At 42.1% G+C, this 20,533-nt stretch overlaps 1 protein-coding gene across 4 annotated transcripts; it reads left to right on the top strand.

Moving 5' to 3' along the window:
- Positions 1 to 7,693: 7,693 nt before the first annotated feature.
- On the top strand, positions 7,694 to 20,200 carry HCF106 (Bacterial sec-independent translocation protein mttA/Hcf106). 4 transcript variants are annotated; one of them, XM_088895570.1, is made up of 7 exons: positions 7,694 to 8,241; positions 8,456 to 8,577; positions 8,729 to 8,792; positions 8,888 to 9,040; positions 17,435 to 17,494; positions 19,764 to 19,907; positions 19,987 to 20,200. In XM_088895570.1, the coding sequence occupies exons 1-7, from the start codon at positions 8,028 to 8,030 to the stop codon at positions 20,046 to 20,048; spliced, it is 819 nt and encodes a 272-aa protein (XP_088751696.1). In that variant the 5' UTR covers positions 7,694 to 8,027; the 3' UTR covers positions 20,049 to 20,200. The 4 variants fall into 4 exon arrangements, with proteins under 4 accessions (XP_088751696.1, XP_088751698.1, XP_088751699.1 ...); XM_088895572.1 differs by lacking the exons at positions 17,435 to 17,494; positions 19,987 to 20,200 and adding an exon at positions 17,884 to 17,960 and having other exon boundaries at positions 19,764 to 19,901; XM_088895573.1 differs by lacking the exons at positions 19,764 to 19,907; positions 19,987 to 20,200 and adding an exon at positions 17,884 to 17,900.
- The last annotated feature ends 333 nt before the right edge of the window (positions 20,201 to 20,533 follow it).

Raw genomic sequence — 20,533 nt, 5'->3', positions numbered from 1 at the left:
TTCATGTAGGTGCTGGAATCTATCGTGCCGCCCAACCGGGCTGTCCCCCCTCACGTCCCGACGCGCACGAAGGATGATCCTTGGATGGAGGACCTCAAAGTACGTCGGTCGAATATGAGGGGAGCATAGTCCGAGCGAGAGAAGCAGGACACGACCCGAAGGCCCGCCTCTACCACTCCCTCCCGCGAGTCGGATCACCACAACTAGACACGCCAGTTAGTTCATATCCCAACCAGAGAAAGGCTCGGTAAGAGGACGCCACTCTTCGTGATCTCTATTGCCGAGTCAAGCTCAGTGAAGGACCGCCTTGCGTGACCTAAGAAGGAGAAGGCAACCCACATTGTGGCCCTAGACGTCAGAGACACCGAGATCAGAGAGCTCTAGCAACATTTAGAAGAATTGGAATGCACTCAGACCCACAAGAGCGTGACGTCCGCCGTGGACCAGCCAGCATGGGCCGCAGCACATTCTGTCAAGGAGCCGCCCTTCATCTAGGAAATCATGAACGAGATGCCCCCCATTGGATGGCGAGCCCTCTATTTTGACAAATACGACGGGAACACCGACCCTTTCGACCATGTCACGGCACTCAAAGCTCAGATGATGTTGCACTGTGCATCGGAAGGGTTGATGTGCAAAGCCCTTGTAACCACCCTGCAAGGTCCAGCTTTGGTGTGGTACACCTCTCTGCCGCCGCGCTCCATAACGTCATGGGACCAGCTGGAGACCCAGTTTTTGGCGTAGTTCACAACTAGCCAGAAGCATTGGAAAACTTCGACCAGCCCCATGCAAATCCAACAGAGGAAGGCAGAGACCCTGCAAGATTACCTGGCAAGGTTCAACAATGAAGCACTCCAAGTCAGGGACTTGAACCAATCAGTCACAATTATGGCCATACGGCACGGGTTCCACCCTTCCCCGTTCAACTTCTCCATCTCCGAAAATCCTCCTCAGACGCTAGCCACACTAATGAGCCACGCGCAAAAGTATATCAATGCTGAAGAGGCTCAGGTGCAGCTCTGAGACGAAGATGAGAAGCTCGACAAGAAGAGTACAGATACCGACGAGCGGAAGTCCGAGAGGTCGGACAGAGTTCACAAGAAACAGGATCGCTGACTAGAACATAAACCTCGACCCCTCCACCAACCTACCAGAATTTCACGCCGCTCAATATTCCGCGATCTGAAATTCGGATGAAAATCCATGACCGCAACTACGTTAGGTGGCCTAAGAAGATGAAGACGCAGAGTAACAAGAAGAACCAGGACAAAAACTACGAGTTCCACAAGGACCATGGCCATGACACGGAGAACTGTTTTGACCTGTGCAACCATATTGAAGATTTGATCAGGCGTGATTACCTCAGCGGCTTCATCGACATAAGTAAGAATCCAACCCAAGAAGAGCGGAGAACGGATGAAGATCGATAACCGCCGCCTCGAGGCCCCCCAGGTACGTCAGAGGGGAAAGCAGCTCGGGTCAGAAGAAATATGCTCGACTATGCGAGATCGACGACCAGGGCCACAGGAAGAAGCACAGCCCATCTATTGCCTTCACCGACAATGACCTCCAAGGGGTCCAGACACCGCACGACAACACCTTGGTCATCACGACTGAGGTGGCTAACTTTGAGGTGCGGCGGATCCTAGTCGACACAAGGAGCTCTGACGTACTGTTCGAAGATGCATTCAAAAAGCTCGGTATCGACAGAGAGCGTCTCACGCCGGTCAACACTCCCTTGATGGGATTCTCAGGAGAGCCCCTCTTGCCCACTGGGAGAATAACTCTTCCCCTCTTGATCGGAGATGACAACGTCACTACAACGGTCATGGTAGACTTCATCGTGGTACATTGCCCCTTTTCTTACAACATGATCCTCGGCAAGCCAACCCTCAATGCCCTGCAAGCCACAGTTTTGGCATACCACCTCGCCATGAAATTTCTAACCAAGTACGCCATACGGGTAGCACGCAAAGACCAGAGAACAACACAACACTGTTATCAGCTCTCCTGCCGAGGACCACATCCAACTACCGAGACACTGATGGCAAGGGCCTATGACTTACACGACGAAGTAAAGGCACAGTGCGACCAACCTAAGGAAGACCTTATCCAGGTTCCCCTCTCCGAAGAAGATCCCAAAAAGACAATCTTAGTCGGCTCCCTACTAGATGATCACCTCCGAGAAGAACTTGTCCAACTACTAAGGAACAACGTCGACATGTTCGCTCGGTCGGCAGCAGATATGCTCGGGATCAACCCTGAAGTTATCACACATTGGCTGAATGTCGACCCACACTACCGACCTGTGAAGTAGAAATAAGAGGAGCTTCACCACAAAGCGGTGGCAAGTGATCGCCGATGATGTACAAAAACTGCTCGACGCCGGCTTTATTTGGGAAGTCAAGTACCTCGATTAGCTGGCCAACGTAGTAATGGTGAAGAAGGCCAATGGAAAGTGGAGGATCTGCATCGACTTCACCGACCTAAATAAGTCCTGCCCCAAAGACAACTTCCCCCTGCTGAGGATCGACCAACTCGTCGACACAACGGCGGGGCATGAGCTACTGAGCTTCATGGATGCCTTCTCAGGTTACAACCAAATCCGGATGCACCCAGATGACTAGGAACGGACAACTTTTATCACCGACCGTGGCTTGTACTGCTACAAGGTAATGCCCTTCGGCCTCAAGAACACCAGTGCCACTTTTCAGCGGCTGGTGAACAAGGTATTCAAAGAATAGCTCGACCGGAATGTAGAGGCGTATGTCGACGATATGCTCATGAAGAGAAAGAAAGTCGAGCATCACTTGGCCAACCTTCGTGAAGTCTTCGACACCCTCAGAAAATACAAGATGAAGCTAAACCCAACCAAGTGCGCTTTTGGGGTTGGCTCCGACAAGTTCCTAGGGTTCATGGTGACACAGAGAGGGATCAAAGCGAATCCGGAGAAGATAAAGGCCATCCTTGACATGCCATCTCCCCAGACCCATAAAGAGGTGCAACAACATCGGAAGAATAGTTTCCCTTAGTAGATTTATGTCCAAATCCACAGATAGTTGTCTCCCTTTTCTCAAAGCCCTTAAGCGGCCAAAAGATTTCCATTGGACAGAAGAGTGTGAGCAGTCTTTCTAGGATCTGAAGCAGTATCTGAGCTCGCCGCCCCTCCTAACCAAGCCGAACCTAGGGGACGAGCTATTGCTCTACCTCTCGATTGGAGATGTGGTCATCAGCTTGGTACTAATTAAGGAAGAAGATCAGGTGCAGAGGCCGATCTACTACACCAGCAAAGTCCTCAGCGGCGCAGAGACTCGGTTCTCCAACCTAGAGAAATTAACCTTAGCTCTCATCACAACCGCCAGAAAGTTCAGACCCTACTTTCAGGCCCACTACATCCGAGTACTCACCGACTAGCCCCTTAAGCAGATACTACAAAAAGGCTGGAAGTATTTGGCTACCTAGTCAAGTGGAGCGTGGAACTAAATGAGTTCGACATTGAGTACGCACCCCGACCGGCAGTCAAAGCTCAGTCCTTGGCAGAATGTACATTCACCACCGAGGAACCAGCCCCGCCGCCCCCAGTATGGACCCTGCACGTAGATGGATCGTCAAACCAACAGGGCAGCGGTGCCGACCTCATCCTCCTCGGCCCAGACGATGTAGTGCTGGAACACGCCCTCAGGTTCAAGTTCAAGGCATCCAACAATGAGACCGAGTATGAAGCCCTAATTGTTGGGCTCCGCCTTGCCTTGGACCTCAGGGCCCGAAGAATCAAGGCCTTCAACGACTTGCAGCTAATGGTCAACCAAATCCATGGCCAGTTTGAGGCTCGGACCCCCTCCATGGCGAGTTATCTACAAAATGTGCAGGAGCTCACTCAGCAGCTCGATCATTTCAATATTCAGTAGATCTCTCAAGCCAAGAATACCTGACCAACGCCCTTTTGAAGCTAGCCAGCTCGCCGCAGACCGACCTTGACTCGATTATACAACTGGATACACTAGTTCAGCCAAGCATCGCACCAACGACCCTTCTTATCCTCCCAGTATAGCATGACCCATCCTGGATGGGCCCCATAATCAAGTATCTTTGAGAAGGCGCTCTCCCAGAAGATCGAGCAAAAGCGAAGAAGCTCCTACACAGAATAGCCCGGTATTGCCTTATCTAGGGCCAGCTCTACCGCCGCTCCCACACTCTTCCATACCTGAAGTGTCTCCCCCCAACCAAAGTAGATTACGTCCTCAGGGAGATACATGAGGGCATTTGCGGAGATCACCCCGGTGCGCGCACATTGGCCCATAAGACACTTTGATAAGGCTACTTCTAGCCGATGATGAAGCAGGATGCCACTCAATTAGTTCGGAGGTGCGATAGTTGCCAGTGGCACTCTAATCTCCATTACCAGTTGGCGGCCCCTCTGAAGCCAATCACCAGCCCATGGTTGTTCGCCCAATGGGGAATGGACATCCTCAGCCCCTTTCCCCCCTCAATTGCACAGAAGAAATTCCTTCTTGTAGCAGTGGACTACTTCATGAAGTGGGTGGAAGCCAAACTCTTGGCACGCATCACCGCCCATAATGCCCGGAACTTCTTCTGGCTGGGTATTGTCTACCGCTTCGGCATCCCTCACGTGCTCATCACGGACAATGGGACGCAATTCACCAATAAGAAGTTTGAAGCCCTCTGTGTCGATCTAACGATTGACCACCGGACTACTGCAGTACACCGGCCTAGAGTAACGGGCAAACCGAGGCAACCAACCGAACACTACTACACGGCCTGAAAACGCGCCTAGATCAAGCCAAGGGAAGGTGGGTCGAGAAGTTGCCGAGCATACTCCCGGCATACACGACGACCCCGCGGACCGCCACCGAAGAAACCCCTAACCTACGGGGTCAAGGCCATAGTCCCCATGGAGATAGGTCCCCCAACTATTTGGATCGAGCTATTCAAAGAGGGCAGAATGACGAAGATCTACGCACAGAATTGGACCTAGTAGAAGCCCGGGACCGAGCACATGTAAGAATGGTCGCACAACAACAGAGGATGGCAAAGCACTACGACTCCAAAGTCAGAAGACGCGAATTCAAGACAAGTGACTTCGTCCTACGTAGAGTCATAGTCCTTGCACCCGAAGAAGGCAAGCTCGGACCAAACGGGGAAGGGTCGTACAGAATCACCAGGGTTCCTGGACCGAGCACTTATAGACTCGAGGACCTTGAAGGCCGATCAATACCGGGGAGTTGGAACTCGGGAAATCTCAGGATGTACTACTGGTAGATCTACAAGCAATAAAAGTTTATTTTTTTTTCAAGTTATATCTCCGGCCCCAGGCACATACACGCTCACCGCACACACTACACATGCACAGGCCAAGCCGCACTACCGACCAAGTTGACTCCGCCAACCCCAGAACGGCCAGCCCATAACGCCTAGTTTGGCAGCATATCACCGACTAAGCTACCTGACTCAGTTGACCACAACTAAGCCTAAACGTAGAGAAAGAACGCCCCCGCCCATCGAGGCCTGAGGGCGGTCGTGGAACTCCGCACAACCACCGAGTAACAATTGAGCTAGCTGGGAAATGGCTAGCCGTAGAAGGGCCCCAAAGGCTCCCGAGACCAAAAACTGAGCACCCCATGGCTAAGAGCTCAAAAACTGAAAGATCTCGGTCAACCACACCTCGGTCGGCAGAAGGTTGAGGACGCCGAGGCATAGCCCGACCAGCCATGCCTCGGCCAGCAAAAGAAAAATGCACAAGTAAAAAGAATGCGCAACAGCAACGGGACACACATACATAGTCAGCAAAAAGAACTTATATTCAATTTTAAAATGGTCAGGTACATCGTTTAAGGCTCGGTATGTCGAGCCGATAAAAAAAAAGGAGAGAAACCAACACAAAAAAAAACACAACTTGGAAGAAATAGTCGCTCAATCCTCGGAAACAGAGTCAGCAGCCCCTTTAGTAGCGTCAACCTCGTCCACGACCTCTTCGTTGGCATCCTTGGGGGAACCTGGGGGAGTGTTTGGACCACAAGCTCCCCAGCCCTGCGACACCTTGGTCAGCTCCGGGTACTGGCGAAGGACCCTTCGGCGGAAGACGTTAAATCCAGCCTCGAAGGAGGCCTCGACGTACTCGTCCATTTGCAGCTTCATCTCTTCCGATGCCTTGTACTAGTCAATTGCCTCCTCCGCAGCGTCCTGCCTCAACCTCTTCCGCTCCGCCTTAAGCTCAGTGGTCTCTTGCTTTAGCCCCCGGACAATACTGGCCTGCTTGAATAGCTGTGCCTTCAGCTCAGCCACCTCCCTCTCTAGTGCGACCGACCGCTCCCCAACAGCTTGAAGCTCAGTTAGATGGGCCTTCTGCCATAGATACTCGGAGTGTTCTCGCTCGTACATCGATCAAAGCTCCCGGAGACGATTGACCAACGTGACCGCCGCACAAACATTGTGCAAAAGAGAATGATGAGTATACACAAAAAAAAACGCAAAGGATAAGAAAGAAAGAAACTCACCTGGGCAGCAAACTGCAGAAGTGCGCACTCTAAAGCTCCGCTGCCGCACCCTTAGAGAAAGTGAGGAATGAGAGAATCAGGGGAGAAAAGAGAGAGAGAGTGAATGTGAGATCTGAAAAGGGAATAAGGGATAGGAGAAAGGAAAAAAGGTTTAAGAAAAGATCGGAGGAGGAATAAGAAAAGTCATAAGAAATTCTAAAATAGAGTCCACTTTTTATTTATTCTATAGAATACTACTTATTATTATTGATGTAATAAGAATCCACTCTCAAAAATGAAAATTAAAAAAGAGTTCCACCATTTTTTTCAACTTGTGGAAATATGGAAACTTCACTAGTCACGTGGGACATGCTTTTTTGTTTTTTTATTTTCTTCAGAAAACTGCCTCAGCCCTCGAGTAAAAGATCCTTTTAAGTTGTTCTTATCCTAAGCAAATTAAGCATAAGAGGGTGAATGTGCTTATTGAATAAATAAGTGCTTATAGAATAAATGTTTATCGTAATAAGCGCTTTTGAGTGTTTGGTGAAAAAATACTTTTTTAAATGAGATAATATAGGTATTTTGAAATTTACATGACCCATCATCAAGTTCAGACAGAAATATAATAAGCACTTTTGTCCAAAAAAGCACTTGAAAGAAAAAATCAAAATTTTCAACTTATTCAAAAATGGGCTTATTTCTTGACAAAAGAAAACACTTATTTGGGCTTATTTCCCCAATGCATATTAGTTGCTTATTGGTGTGATCTCGGCCTATATAAGGATTTTTTTCAGTAAGTGTTTAAAAATAAGTACTTATCTCCCTTTTGGTATTTTAACAACAAAAAAGAGATAAATCTTTAAAATAAAGAATGTAAAATGCAGCCTAATACAATTTGATTTTGACAGTTTGAGATTTTATCAGCTTATTGGGTTGACGTAGTGGTCGAACCATCTAACCAATGACGCAATAGCCCTTCCCTGTAAATTTGACAACATTGATGCACACATAATCCTCAAATTATTACATCAATTTGTTTCTCTCTTTATAAAACTTGTTTTTAATAAAAACGAGTGAATGAATAAATAAATAAATAAAACTGTTTCTTCTATTGAAAAAAACATAAAATACAAATCCAAACCTATAAAAACAAAAAAGTTTAATGTGTTCAAAAATCAAAACCAGTTCCTAGCCGCGTCATGAGGTTCAGATTTGTGCTTGGACCCGGAAAAGGATATTGAATTATTGACACAAGGGGGGGTTTATCAGCAGCTTTGTCCCGTCTCTAGTGCTTGATGGGCTTTGTTTGATTGGCTGCTGCTGCAGCTGCTATGGGATGATAACAGATCAGATGTTTGAACTTTAAATCATGGATCAACTCTTAAGCATGGCCCACTCGCTTCTGGATCTGGCCCATTAGAAACCGCTCTCTTGATTGCCAGAAAGAAAGAAACGTCCTGGATCCTCAACTCAAGATTAAAGAACCAGGTGAGGAGAGAGAGAAGCAATCTGCACCTGAATAGCCAGTCATTCATGGCTTCCATGACTTGCACTCCCGCATTTTTGTCTTCACCCACACAAAGAAGATCAGCCATCTCCTCTTTCGATTCTTCTGTAGCTTTATACCCAAAACCCCCAAAATCTTGCCCCTCCACTTCGGTTCCTCAACTGGGTCTTCGTTTGTTTTCGCCATGGAATGGTTTGAGACATCTGGGTATTTCTATTAGACAGAACTCTGTAAAAATAGGTACTCTTTTCCATTTGGTTTCTTCTTTTAGTATTACTCTTTAGTTGGTTTACTTTTTACATCCCCCCCCCTTTTCTGGTCTAGTTTTTCCTTTAGGGTAACTTTAAATACGATTGTTGTTTACTTCTGGATTTCTTCTTGATTAATTCTTTTAGTTTGTTTCATATTGGGCATTTGTTTGGTAACTTTATAATTTTTATATTTAATTTTACAGAAATAAAGAGAAAGGGTAGAGGTAAGGTTGTCTATGCTTCCCTTTTTGGTGTTGGAGCTCCCGAAGCTCTGGTTATTGGAGTGGTGGCTCTGCTGGTCTTTGGTCCCAAGGGACTTGCTGAGGTTAGTTGTTTGAGGCTGCTGACATTTTTTAGCTACAGTTCCCTCTATCTTATTCCCATTATTGACATGTGTGTAACAGTAAATTTACTTTGAAGTAAATGAATCCATTTTCTTTTGATTTCAAGCTCTCGATTAAGTTACCTGCATGCAGGTAGCTCGGAATCTAGGAAAAACTTTGCGTGCTTTCCAACCCACAATTAGAGAGCTTCAGGTAGGTGTACAAAGTTAAATTCAAGATGTGTAGCCCTTTGCAGTCTTGCTCCTCCGAGTAAACATTGACATCCTTTATGCTGAACTTACTTTTAGGTAGTCTCAAGGGAATTCAAGAGCACTCTTGAACGGGAGATTGGTCTGGATGATATTCCAAATTCAATGCAGAACACATACAGCTCCACTCCAAGCAATGCTACATCCACTTCATCAAATACCAACAGCAAGAGCTCTCAGGCTGTAGTTGATCCCAGTGAGTAATTTGGCATGTTCAATATCTAGTAGGAAATGAATAGATTTTGCATTTCTTCAGCTGCAATTACCAGGTGGGGATCAATGGATAAGGTCTCTAAGTCTTGTTTGTAAATTTATTTATTCTGCAATATCGTTTCTTTTCTTTTCATTAAAAAGCTCGATCAATGTGTGGTTCTATGATTTGTAGTAATTTGTGCTTGAATTGCAAAATTGGGGAAAAAAGTCAAGGGCATCTTATTTATAGTAACTTAGTAGGCCTCAAAGAAAAGTCTGTAATGTTGACCAGGTTGTTTGTGGTAGGTGAATTAAAATCCTTGTTAAATAAGGAAATAGGGGCAGAGAACCTCCCATGCAAGTCTTAAAATGATTGATGAACTATACAACATCTACAACAGATAGTGGGGGGAATGAATAGAAAGGGAGGGGCTCTGTAGAAAGCAATTCCGCTAGAAGTGCTGTGGTTGACTTGGAAGGAAAGAAACAGAAGGATCTTCGATCAAAAATAGCTTCAGGTTGAAAGGGTGATAAATTTAATTGTTGATGAACTTAGAGGGTGGCTGAACTCCAACTTGCTTTTCAAGGGGGATATTCAGGCTTCTTGTGTGGCTGTTAATTTTTTCTGAGTTTTCTTAAAGTTATCCTCAGTTGTATTTCTCTCTTGTACAGTGAGCAGTTTGTTTGCTTTCCTCTGATCAATAAAACTTTACTTTACCTTTTCAAAAAAAAAAAAAATCTACAACAGATAGAATTATGAATCTGGTTCCAGCTCAAAAAATAATACCATTCCAATCACAAGAAAAAGGATTAAAACTCATTCATTGAAAATCTTCTAAAAATGATGACAAAAAGTAAATAAGATTTTCGATTTTTCTTATTTCTTCCACCCCTCCCCTGCTAAAAAAAGCATACGCAGATTGCAAAAGGTGTAGGATTCTATAAAATACTGCTTTTGCTTTCTGAATTCCCTGTGCTGGCCAAGAAACAATGAGAGAAAGCAGGCTTGCTGGAGTGACCTACTTCTAGGGCTGGAACTTGGGTTGGCTTGGGTTGGGATTTTGTTAAAGTTTTAATGGGACTGGCCCGGAAACCCAGGCCCGGTGCAGTGCAAATTCTTGAAATCGGGTGCCCCATTTGCACAAACTGTTTAATGGAATGTCACCAAATCCCACATATTCTATTGCGTTGTCCTTCTTACTTGTGAGATTTTTCTTCTTTTTCCCCAAGGGTTTACAATGAGAACATACAAAAGTTGTGATGGGAAACAAGATAATCAATGGTTAGAATCTTCCCCAAGAAATCTGTCCATATGAAAAATGGCACCTCAGATGGTATATTTGGTACCAGATTCATTGCCAAGGAAGAGGAATTTTAAGTCTTCAAGACTTCAACAAAGACAAGAAACATGATTTTAACAAGGAAATGCCATTGGGATCATGATCCCAGACCCTTTCTTCATTTCTAATCTTAACACATTTAATGCAAGCCAGGAGGTTCACAAGGATATCAGCTTCCTGATTATCATGATCCCATAAAATTCTTTTGTTGTTATTTCTTTTGCGATCATTATATTGCATGGTGCTGAGAACTCCTTTAAGATATGATTCCCACCCCAGTTAGCATTCCAAAGCCACATATGGTTGCCCTTACTCAAGAAAAGAAGAAATAGAAAAATGAAGAGGCCCTCCTCTTTTTCCATTCCCTTCTCCTCCCTTCAAAGTCCTTGGATCTTTTGTATTTCAATATTAGACCCTAAAATAAAATATTGGTAATATATACAGCAGAAGATAGGATGTATCAACCCTTATTATAATAAGATGCATCCCTAGTGATAAAATTGCAACAAGGCATCTGCCTTGTTATTTTTGTTGCCTAGGAGGTGCCTTTGAACACCTGAATTATCTCATGGCATTAGGGCTTAGTACCCATATGACACCTTGTCACCTAGCAATTCTTTGACAACCATGCAGGGCATTCTTAATCAAAATCAACTAACCAGTTACCACCATTGGGTGGATAGGGTTTCTTCTAACCACCTTCTCACCTAGCAATTCTTTCTTAAAATGCTCCATCACATCCCATATATCATGGGATCTATAGCTAGCACATAGAGTAGAGGGAGTCCAACATAACTTGCAAGTCTTACCTACAAACAACCACAAGTATAACGCCATGTACCTGCTAAATCTGCTACTTGAGGAAACTCCTCTACTGCAAAAAAAAAAAAAAAAAAAAAAACTTCATTCTTTATACTTGGATGATCAAGCTGAACTATGTGGTTGCGACATTGTTAAAACTTGTTTACACGATCATAAAGAGAAATGGGATATTGAGGTTTTCAATTTCAATTTTTCATCATTCAGCTATCAGCATCGACACCATCACTGTTCTTACAAATGGTAAGAACAAAGAAATGTAGCTTTTTGTTAAGATCACCTACACAATCTAAGATTCCTCAATATCTGTTAACAAAATTTGTACAAAGAGGATTGACTGCTTGTTAAAAGGTTGTTTATAGGCTGTTTGTCTTTTGTTTTTACTTCTGTTTAGTATTGCAGGGGTACTATTGTAATTCCTCCTCTTTTATATTATGTTATGGTCGCCCTAATATAAATACAAAAAAGCTAGCGCCGCCAGCACTGAGTTTTGCTCACAGATCTCTCTTTTCTCTTTTTTTTTTTGATAAGTATCTTTTCTCCTCTTCCTTCTCTCTTCTCTTTTCTCATGGTATCAGTCTATCAGAGCAGGCCCATTTGATCTGAAAGGAGATCGAGAAAGCACTCTTTTGTCTTCTCCCTTCACTTGCTGCTGAATTTTTTCTTTGAAGAACCAAGGTAGATCTTTGGACTGATCTCAGAAGCTTCTCTCGTCCTTTTTTTTTAATTTTTTTCCTGATCGTGTATCAAGACAAAACCAAAACAAGGGGATCGATCAACTGGTGCGAGGTGATCAGCACCTGTACCTTCCTTTTTTGTAGGATCGAGTGATCCTTGTGGTGGTTGTAGGTCAGAGGTGACCTGTATGTACTGTGACAGCAGCTTTGTGGTGTGTTTGTAAGTCGGAGATAACCTGTGTGTGCTGTGACAACAGTCCAGTGGTTAGTTTGTAGGTCAGTGATGACCTGTAGCCTGTAGGTGTCGTAACAGCAGTAAAACATTTTTTTGGTGATTGAAGGACTGTGTTCGAACAATTATAAAAAAAAAAGGACTGTGTTCGAACTAAAAGGTGGTTGTCTCTAGTTTCCTGGTGCATTTTTTTTTCAGAAATAATACAGTGTGTAAAGGGAAACAGGTTGGATTGCATTTTTCTAGTTTTTTTGGAACTCTTTTGAGTGTGATCTGAACCAGTTATTATGAATAGTGAAGATTCTTCCACATCTGGTGTTTCCTCAATGCAGAATGGACTGAGTGGGGGTATGAATTTATCCTTCCCTATGGCTGTCATACCTCTTGATGGTCTCAATTACTTAGAATGGTTGAAGGGGATCAGGTTATACATTATTGCAAGAGGAAATATAGGATATATAAATGGAAGAATTAAAGAACCTAATTTTGGGAGTGCTGAACATGACAAATAGAACTAGGAAAACAGCATGGTGATGTCATAGTTCTTAGTGTCTATGCAATCTCAGGTGAGAAGAAATTTTATGTAGGTTGGAATAGCTTATGAGGTTTGAGAACAAGCAAAGTCAACCTATTCTAAATTGTGCCACTATGCAAAAATCTATCAGTTACAGGCAGAACTCTCTACTTGTAAACAGGGGGAGAGGAGTCTCTCTATGTACTATTCAGACTTGTCTTTCCATCTGGAATGAGTTAGATTATTATCAGAGTGTAGATTGGAAGTGTGATGAAGATGCCAAAGCGTGTAAGTTTCTTGTTTCATAGCAGTGAGTCTTGCCTTCCTCCTTGGCCTGAACCCCATGTATGAATACATTAGAGTATAGATCCTTGGAAGCAAGGATCTCCCATCTATCCAAGAGGTATATGCTCTAGTACAGTCAGAGGAAAGTAGAAGAAATCTATGAATAATTCTAGGGGTGACCTTCATGGGAAGCCAAAATGGCTACTCAAAAAAGGGATTGAGTAAGAAATAGGCTTCAGATCTGAATAAGAAGTTAGGATATCAAGGTTCAAGAAGGCTCACTACAACAAACATGGCTACTCAGGAGAACCATCCCCCAACTACTACTGCAGCTCAGACATACACATCTGGTTCTTACCCTAGGGAGGATGTTATTAATTCTTTCTATGACCATTTAGAACTTTATGGCAGGGAAATTTGTTAGACGGATGCTTCTCCATCAACTTCATATGCGTCTACATTAGGTAATTTTGCCATAGCTCTCCATGTATCATCACATTCCTATGACTCTCCTTGGATAATTAATTCTGGAGTATCAAAACATATGATTGGTAAATCTACTTACTTTCAGACCTATCATCTTCTCTCTAGAAGAGACAAAGTGAGACTGACTAATGGTTCATTCTCTACCATAGCCGGTCAAGGAACCATTCATCTTCCTTTTTGGCCCTACCCTTTCTAATGTTTTACATGTTCCACAATTCCCTATTAATTTGTCTTTTGTTAGTAGTATCACCCATGGTTTTTAAAACCGACCCGGTGACCGAACCGGTCAGGGGTCCAGTTACCAGGTTGAACGGTCCGACCGTTCGAACCGAATGCTCGGCCCATTCTAACAAAAAAAAAATGGTCAAAACTATTTGAACGGTTAACTGCCCGTTTCAGCGGTTCACTGACCAAAATCAATGGTTTTGGGGGGAAATCCGGTTTTTGGGGAAAACGGACCTGACCGGTTCTCGGTTTTTTCGGCCCGGTCCGGTTTTGAAAACCACGGTATCACCAATTCATTAAACTGTTTAGTAACCTTCTTCCCTTCTTATTGTGTGATTCAGGATTTGGCCTCAGGGGAGATGATTGGTAGAAGACGTATGGTGGATGGTGTCTACTTGCTAGAAAATAAGGCTAGTCTCGCAGTCACAGAGACTAAGAGTCATTCTAGTAAGAGTTAGGCCTATTTATGGCACAGTTGTCTTGGCCATTTATCCTTTGATTCCTTAAAGATCGTGCTTCTAAAGTTGTTTAAGTCAGTGTCAATGTCAAAGTTGATATGTCAAACTTGTCGGTTGAGTAAACATTGAAGAAATCATTTTTCTTCAAAGAATAATAAATCTGAATTTACTTTCCATATTGTTCATTTTGATGTTTAGGGCCCAGTTGCTTTACCATTTGAAAGTGGCTACAAGTATTTTATTACCTTTATTGATGACTACTCTAGGTGCACATGGGTGTATTGATTCATATGAATACTTTCATATGAATACTTTCATAATGATCCCACGTAGTTTTTTGCTTCATGTGGATCACTCCACCGTAGCTCCTATGCCCGAACACCACAACAAAATGGTGTAGTTGAAAGAAAGAACCACCACCTTCTTGAAGTGGCTCGGGGATTATTGATTCATATGAACGTCCCCAAACGTTTTTGTCTTGAAGCTATCCTTTGTGCCGCTTATCTCATTAATCGCATGCCCTTTCAATGGTTAGAGTACAATGCCCCACATCAACTTCTGTTTCCCAAGGCTCATCTTTTGTCTATTTCTCTACATGTGTTTGGTTGTCATTGTTTTGTTCAAAACCTGTCACTCACCCATGGGAAATTGGATCCTCGTGCTATTCCTTGCATCTTCTTAGGGTACCCTACAACTCAAAAGGGGTACCGGTGCTTTGATCCCGTCTCTCAAAAATATTATGTTTCTATGGATGTCTCCTTTTTTGAGAGTAAGCCTTTCTTTCCTGTTTCTCCTCATGCAGAGTGTAGGAATGAGGAAAAACAGGTTCAACTTCCTCCTCTGCCTCATATTCATCTCCCTCATTTCCTGGTCCTCCTCCCTTTCATGTTTTTTGCCGCCATCACAAAGGCCAACCAAGTTCAAGAGCTGTGGAGCATTTAGAAGTTGTACCACCAATGCCATCAAATTCTCCGGGAATGGATCCTACCCAACCAAGTACCTTAGTTCCCATTGATATTTCTGACCCTATTGCTATTGATAACCTCCAGTGCTAATGATCTTGACTTCTTATTGCTCGCCGGGTGTTAGGTCTTGCACCACTAAGCACCCCATTTCCCATTTTGTTTCCTATGAAAACATTTCACCTTCCTTTCAGGCATTCCTCTCTTCCATTGACAGTGTTCATATTCCTACTCCTAAGAATGTGGCAGAAGCTCTCTTGGTGCCTGAATAAACAGATGCAATGAAGGAAGAAATTAATGCATTACATAAAAATGGTACATGGGAATTGGTGGATCTTCCTGAGGGGAAGGAACCAATTGGATGTAAATGGGTATTTATAGTAAAACATAGGGTTAATGGCACAGTGGAGCGGTATAAAACTCGTTTAGTGGCAAAAGGGTTCACTCAAGTGTATGGGGTGGATTATGTTGAAACTTTTGCACAAGTTACTAAGATGAACTCCATTAGGGTTCTTTTCTCTTTAGCTGCCAACTTCGACAATAACCTTCACTAACTGGATATCAAGAATGCATTTCTAAATGGTGATCTTGAAGAAGAAGTGTACATGGTACAACCCCTTGGTTTTTGGGATCAAGGTAATGAACAAAAGGTATGCAGGTTGAAGAAGTCATTATATGGCCTAGAACAATCACCCAGAGATTGATTCAACAGATTCCATGTAGTTGTAGAACAAAAAAGGCTACAAACAATGTCAATTTGATTATACATTGTTTGTGAAAAGAGGGGAAGGGAAAATTGCAGCCCTAATAGTGTATGTTGATGATATAATTATAACTAGTGATTGGAAAGATAAAATTAAAAAATTGAAGGGATTTCTTGCTACTCAGTTTGAGGTGAAAGATCTAGGTCCTTTGAGATACTTCCTTGGAATTGAAGTTGCCCGCTCACAAAAGGGTATCTTCATTTCTTAGAGAAAGTATGTCTTAGATCTGTTACAGGATACAAGAAAATTGGGAGTGAAACCCGTTGATTCTCCTATTGATCCTAATCACAAATAAGTGATTGTCAAGGTGAATTCATCAAAGATGTGAAGCAATTTAAAAGGCTTGTAGGAAGACTGCTATATCTCTCCATGACTCGGCCAGACATTGCTTATGTAGTGGGTATTCTTAGTCAATTCATGCATGCCCCTAAGACCACCCACCTTGAAGCAGCTAAAAGAATTCTCAAATATCTTAAGAAATTCCCAAGTGTAGGTTTATTGTTCCAAAAGCACAGGCATTTGAAGGTTGAAGTGTATACTGATGCAAATTGGGTAGGATCATTAGATGATAGAAAGTCTACCAACGGCTACTGTACCTTTGTGGGAGGAAACCTAATCACATGGAGAAGCAAAAAGCAGAATGTGGTGGCTAGGTCTAGTGCTGAAGCTGAATATAGAGCAATGTCTCATGGAGTGGATGAAATAATGTGACTAAAAATGTGTTAAGTGAGCTGGGATTTACAGTTGATGGACCTATGACTTTATATTGTGATAACAAGCAGCCATAAACATTGTTGCTAACCCAAATACTGCATGATAGAACCAAGCACATTGAGGTAAACAAGCATTTTATCAGAGAAAAGGTAGTCGAAGGGGAAGTGTTCACCCCCTATGTCAGGTCTAAAGATCAACTTGTGGACATCTTCACAAAAAGGTTACATCACTTGCGGCATAATGATCTATGTGACAAATTGGGCATGATTGTGACATCCATGTCCCAACTTGAGGGGGAGTGTTAAAAGGCTGTTTGTCTTTTGTTTTTATTTCTGTATAGTATCACAGGGGTACTATTGTGATTCCCCATCTTTTATATTATGTCATGGTCACCCTAATATAAATACCAAAAAAGCTGGCGCCGCCAGCACTGAGTTTTGCTCACAGATCTCTCTTTTCTCCTCTTCTTTCTCTCTTCTCTCTTCTCTTCACTTTCTCTTCTGGATAATACTGCTAAAACTAAAATTAACATAGAAAGTTAGATCGATTCCAAAGAGGTGCTAGTCTGGATAAGAAATGATAGTTCAGTTGGAAGTTCTGAACAATTATGATGGATATAAAAGCCTTGGGAAAGGGCATAATCATGGGAATTCAGTGGGAGCCTAGAGTTGCCAACACAATGGCAGACACTTCGGCAAAACAGGGAGTGAATGGACAACTGTTTTGGGGCACAAATTGGTATTTTAATGTATCATAATAGTTGGGAGTTTAGAGTCTTCTTTGGCTCAGGCCATGTAAGCAGCCTGCTTTGGGGTGCTAGGACCCACTCTTTGTATAATACTTTTGTCACAATTAATAAAATTTTCATGTTATGAAATTTAGATCCTTAATAATGGAAAAACTTGTTTTTTTCTGGAAACAGGGAATGTTGTCGAAGTGTTTTCTCCATACAGTGTTACCAGTGGACTACATTGCAAAAGCTGTAATTACTCGTAGTTTTCATCCAACTGAAATTTTCTAGGTCATTCATGCTGCTGTAAGAATTTGATTTATTTGCATGCATCAAAATCTTATCCATTGCCATGGGCAGATCATCTCAGCAGAGTAGCAGACTTACCAACCTCTGCACTTTTTACTACCCCTTCTCTCAAATATGCTCGTCCATCTCAGCGGTAGTCATTTTATGGGTGCAATCATATGTATGCATGTGTATACAAACACATTTAAAATCACCAGATATTAATTAATCTTGCAATTCATGTCTTTCTTTCTTTCTTTCTTTATCTCTTGCACTGTTACTTGGCATAATTGTATTAGACATTCATTTGAGACATCTCCATTCTTTTGAAGTTGTTTTATCATTTTCTGCAGAGAAAGCTCTTCTTTTCTTCCATTTCATCTTCTTGTCAATGTCATCATTTGTCTCCTCACACATTCACACTTAAAAGGTGCAGTTGGTGGCTTGAATCCTGTTTATTCTTTTCATTCTATGTAAGATAATACCCTTTGTCAAATGTTATAGAAAATATTTGTCACTACCTAAATGCAGGCTCTTTTGGGCATTCCCCTTGTTCTTTAAGAGTCTTCGAGTTGTTATCCTAATCCTTTTACTCTTGCGTTTACTGGTCTTATTTCATGTGACAAAAATATTACAATCTAGTTTCCCCTATCTTGTGGCAAATTGGTGCCATGTATAAATTCTCTTAGATATACTTTTCCAATTCATTTGTCATACTCTTTCAACTCATCCATTTGACATATCCTTACCTGAGCCATACTCACTTTATTATTGTGTTAATTTATTCATTATCCTGCATGCCGCATTTCATAAAGCATGGCCAGGCTTATACTTTTGTATAAAACTTCCTTTTAAATTTTGATTGCATGTGCAGATCAAATAGTACTCATGAAGCACATATATGCTTTATCCGATCAGCTCTGATTCTATGGATGGTCTTTTTCCTCTCTCTCATTAAAGTTGAGAGTTGATGCAGGATAGAGAATAATCATTTTTAAGGAATTTCTCCTTATTTTACTCCTATCTTTATTAAAACTAAAGCATCTTTCATATTTCTAACTTGGCATTTCTCCATCTTTAGTCTCCTCAGTTATAACAATGCCATTTGGGAATTGGTCAAAAAATCAATGCCATTTGGGAATGGCATACAGTATGAGACATTCTTCATTCACCATATAACTGAGAATGACAGGATCATATAAAAGTAAAGACACTGTTAAGGATCTATATGGACCAGTCAGCTGGAAAACTGAGAATGATAAAGTTAAAAAAATCCTCCGACTTGGTGGAGCTTAACTAGATTTTGTTCTGGGTTCAAGGAATGGTGAGACATATATCTTCTTAACTCTTCAAAAAAGAAGGAAAGAAATATGTTCAGGCATGTAAAGCTATAACCATTTTATGGCACCATCATTATGAGATTCCTGTTGCACTAAGCCAAGCATGGGATGCTTTTTGTGTCTAACTGAATGATGAAAATAGAGTACCCCAGAAAATCATGTGTAAGAATGTACAGTTGGCTGTTTTATCCCTTCAAAATGACTGGCACATTCATCAAATGTTCACCTCCCATCCAAGCTTCTTTGTCCTACCTAAGGTATGATTCACACTATTTCCACCATAGTAAAGTTAGAAAGTCACAGTAGTTGGATATATAGAATTGACAAAAACCTATGGTGCATTCTTTGGAAACTGCTGCAACATAACTCAAAACGTGAACGAACCAGTGACAAAGCGACATGAGTCATTGTCATCTTTAATGTCTTTAATTGTAAGTACACGTGAAACGTGATAGTACACTGTAACGTGAACCAATGAAAAGTAAATTGACCATATGACGTTTTTAACGTGATTGGTTGAAATTTTGATTTAATGTGCAACAATGCAAATATTTGAAATGCAGTGGGACCAATGTTTGTCATATTAAATTTCTTAATATTTGCTTTAGTCCTCTTATATTTGGATGCTGAAATGCCTGTATGTGGTAGTTATTGATGGTGGTTCTTTGGTTGCTTCTTGCTTGCTTTAATGTAATTTTCACCAACACTATTATTAATCTTGTATATGGGTTTTCATTATCATCCTCTACAAAATTCTGAAAACCGGGAAAGAAAAACTTCTTGTTATTTAAATTATTTTTGGTGAGGACAGAAGATGACATCACAACTATAACCTGCAAAATGCTAATCCTCGTTCTTTGTGACAAAAGCATATAATTTTCCTGTATATGTAGATGGCGTTCCCTCTGTAGAAAGAGCATATTCCAGTGAAGATTACTTAAAAATCACAGAAGAGCAACTAAAAGCAGCTGCTGCCCAACAGCAAGAACAGATGCCATCTCAGGAAGAGAAGTCCGAACCTCCCCCTCAGCCTCAAGGTGTGTGATTCTTCCATGGCTTTCAGTAAGCTTTTCATTTTGAGCACGTGTCTCATAAACTCATATCATATTGTAACAGCTACGGCTCCAGAAGTTGCTACTACAACGCCTCCACCACAGGGTCCTAAAACAGAGACATGAAACGACCTTGATACTAGGACAAACTGGGAACGAATGCTTCTTCCACCAAAATTTTTGAAATCCTTGTTTCAATTTTACAAAGCCATGTAGATGAAATATATTCTGTACACTAATGACAGTTTTAAAAAGTAGTGAAAGTTATGCCATGTCAATTGAACAATCCCACCTACTATTTAGTGTTCTTTTCCTGATCTTCGTTACATGTCAATCTCACCCACTATATCAAGACTTCTTTAATTTTGGATCACACGCTGCAAGTTTACGTGGACTAATCTCATCCTGTAAATTCAGACTCAAGGTCCCGAAACTTTTATAACGCAGGATTGCACTTCAACGTCGTCGGTGCTTAAGGCTGTGTTTGGTTGCTGTGCAATTTTATTTGCACTAGTACAAATGCATGAGTGCAAATGTAAAAAAAAAATGTAAATTCTCGTTTAATTTTGTTTTTGGATTCTACTTTGTTCTGCTTCATGTCTTAATTTACT

The sequence above is a fragment of the Nelumbo nucifera genome, chromosome 1 (assembly GCF_055504915.1).
Source record: "Nelumbo nucifera cultivar China Antique chromosome 1, China Antique-T2T, whole genome shotgun sequence".
NCBI classification, from domain to species: domain Eukaryota; kingdom Viridiplantae; phylum Streptophyta; class Magnoliopsida; order Proteales; family Nelumbonaceae; genus Nelumbo; species Nelumbo nucifera.
The sequence above is the reverse complement of the archived record's forward strand: the minus strand, read 5'-3'. Positions and strand labels throughout refer to the sequence as shown.

Coding starts and splice junctions, on each gene's coding strand:
- HCF106 (XM_088895570.1), top strand. CDS start 8,028: ATGGCTTCCATGACTTGCACTCCCGCATTTTTGTCTTCACCCACACAA. Junction 8,578..8,728: donor GTCCCAAGGGACTTGCTGAG/GTTAGTTGTTTG, acceptor ACCTGCATGCAG/GTAGCTCGGAATCTAGGAAA. Junction 8,793..8,887: donor AATTAGAGAGCTTCAGGTAG/GTGTACAAAGTT, acceptor ACTTTTAGGTAG/TCTCAAGGGAATTCAAGAGC.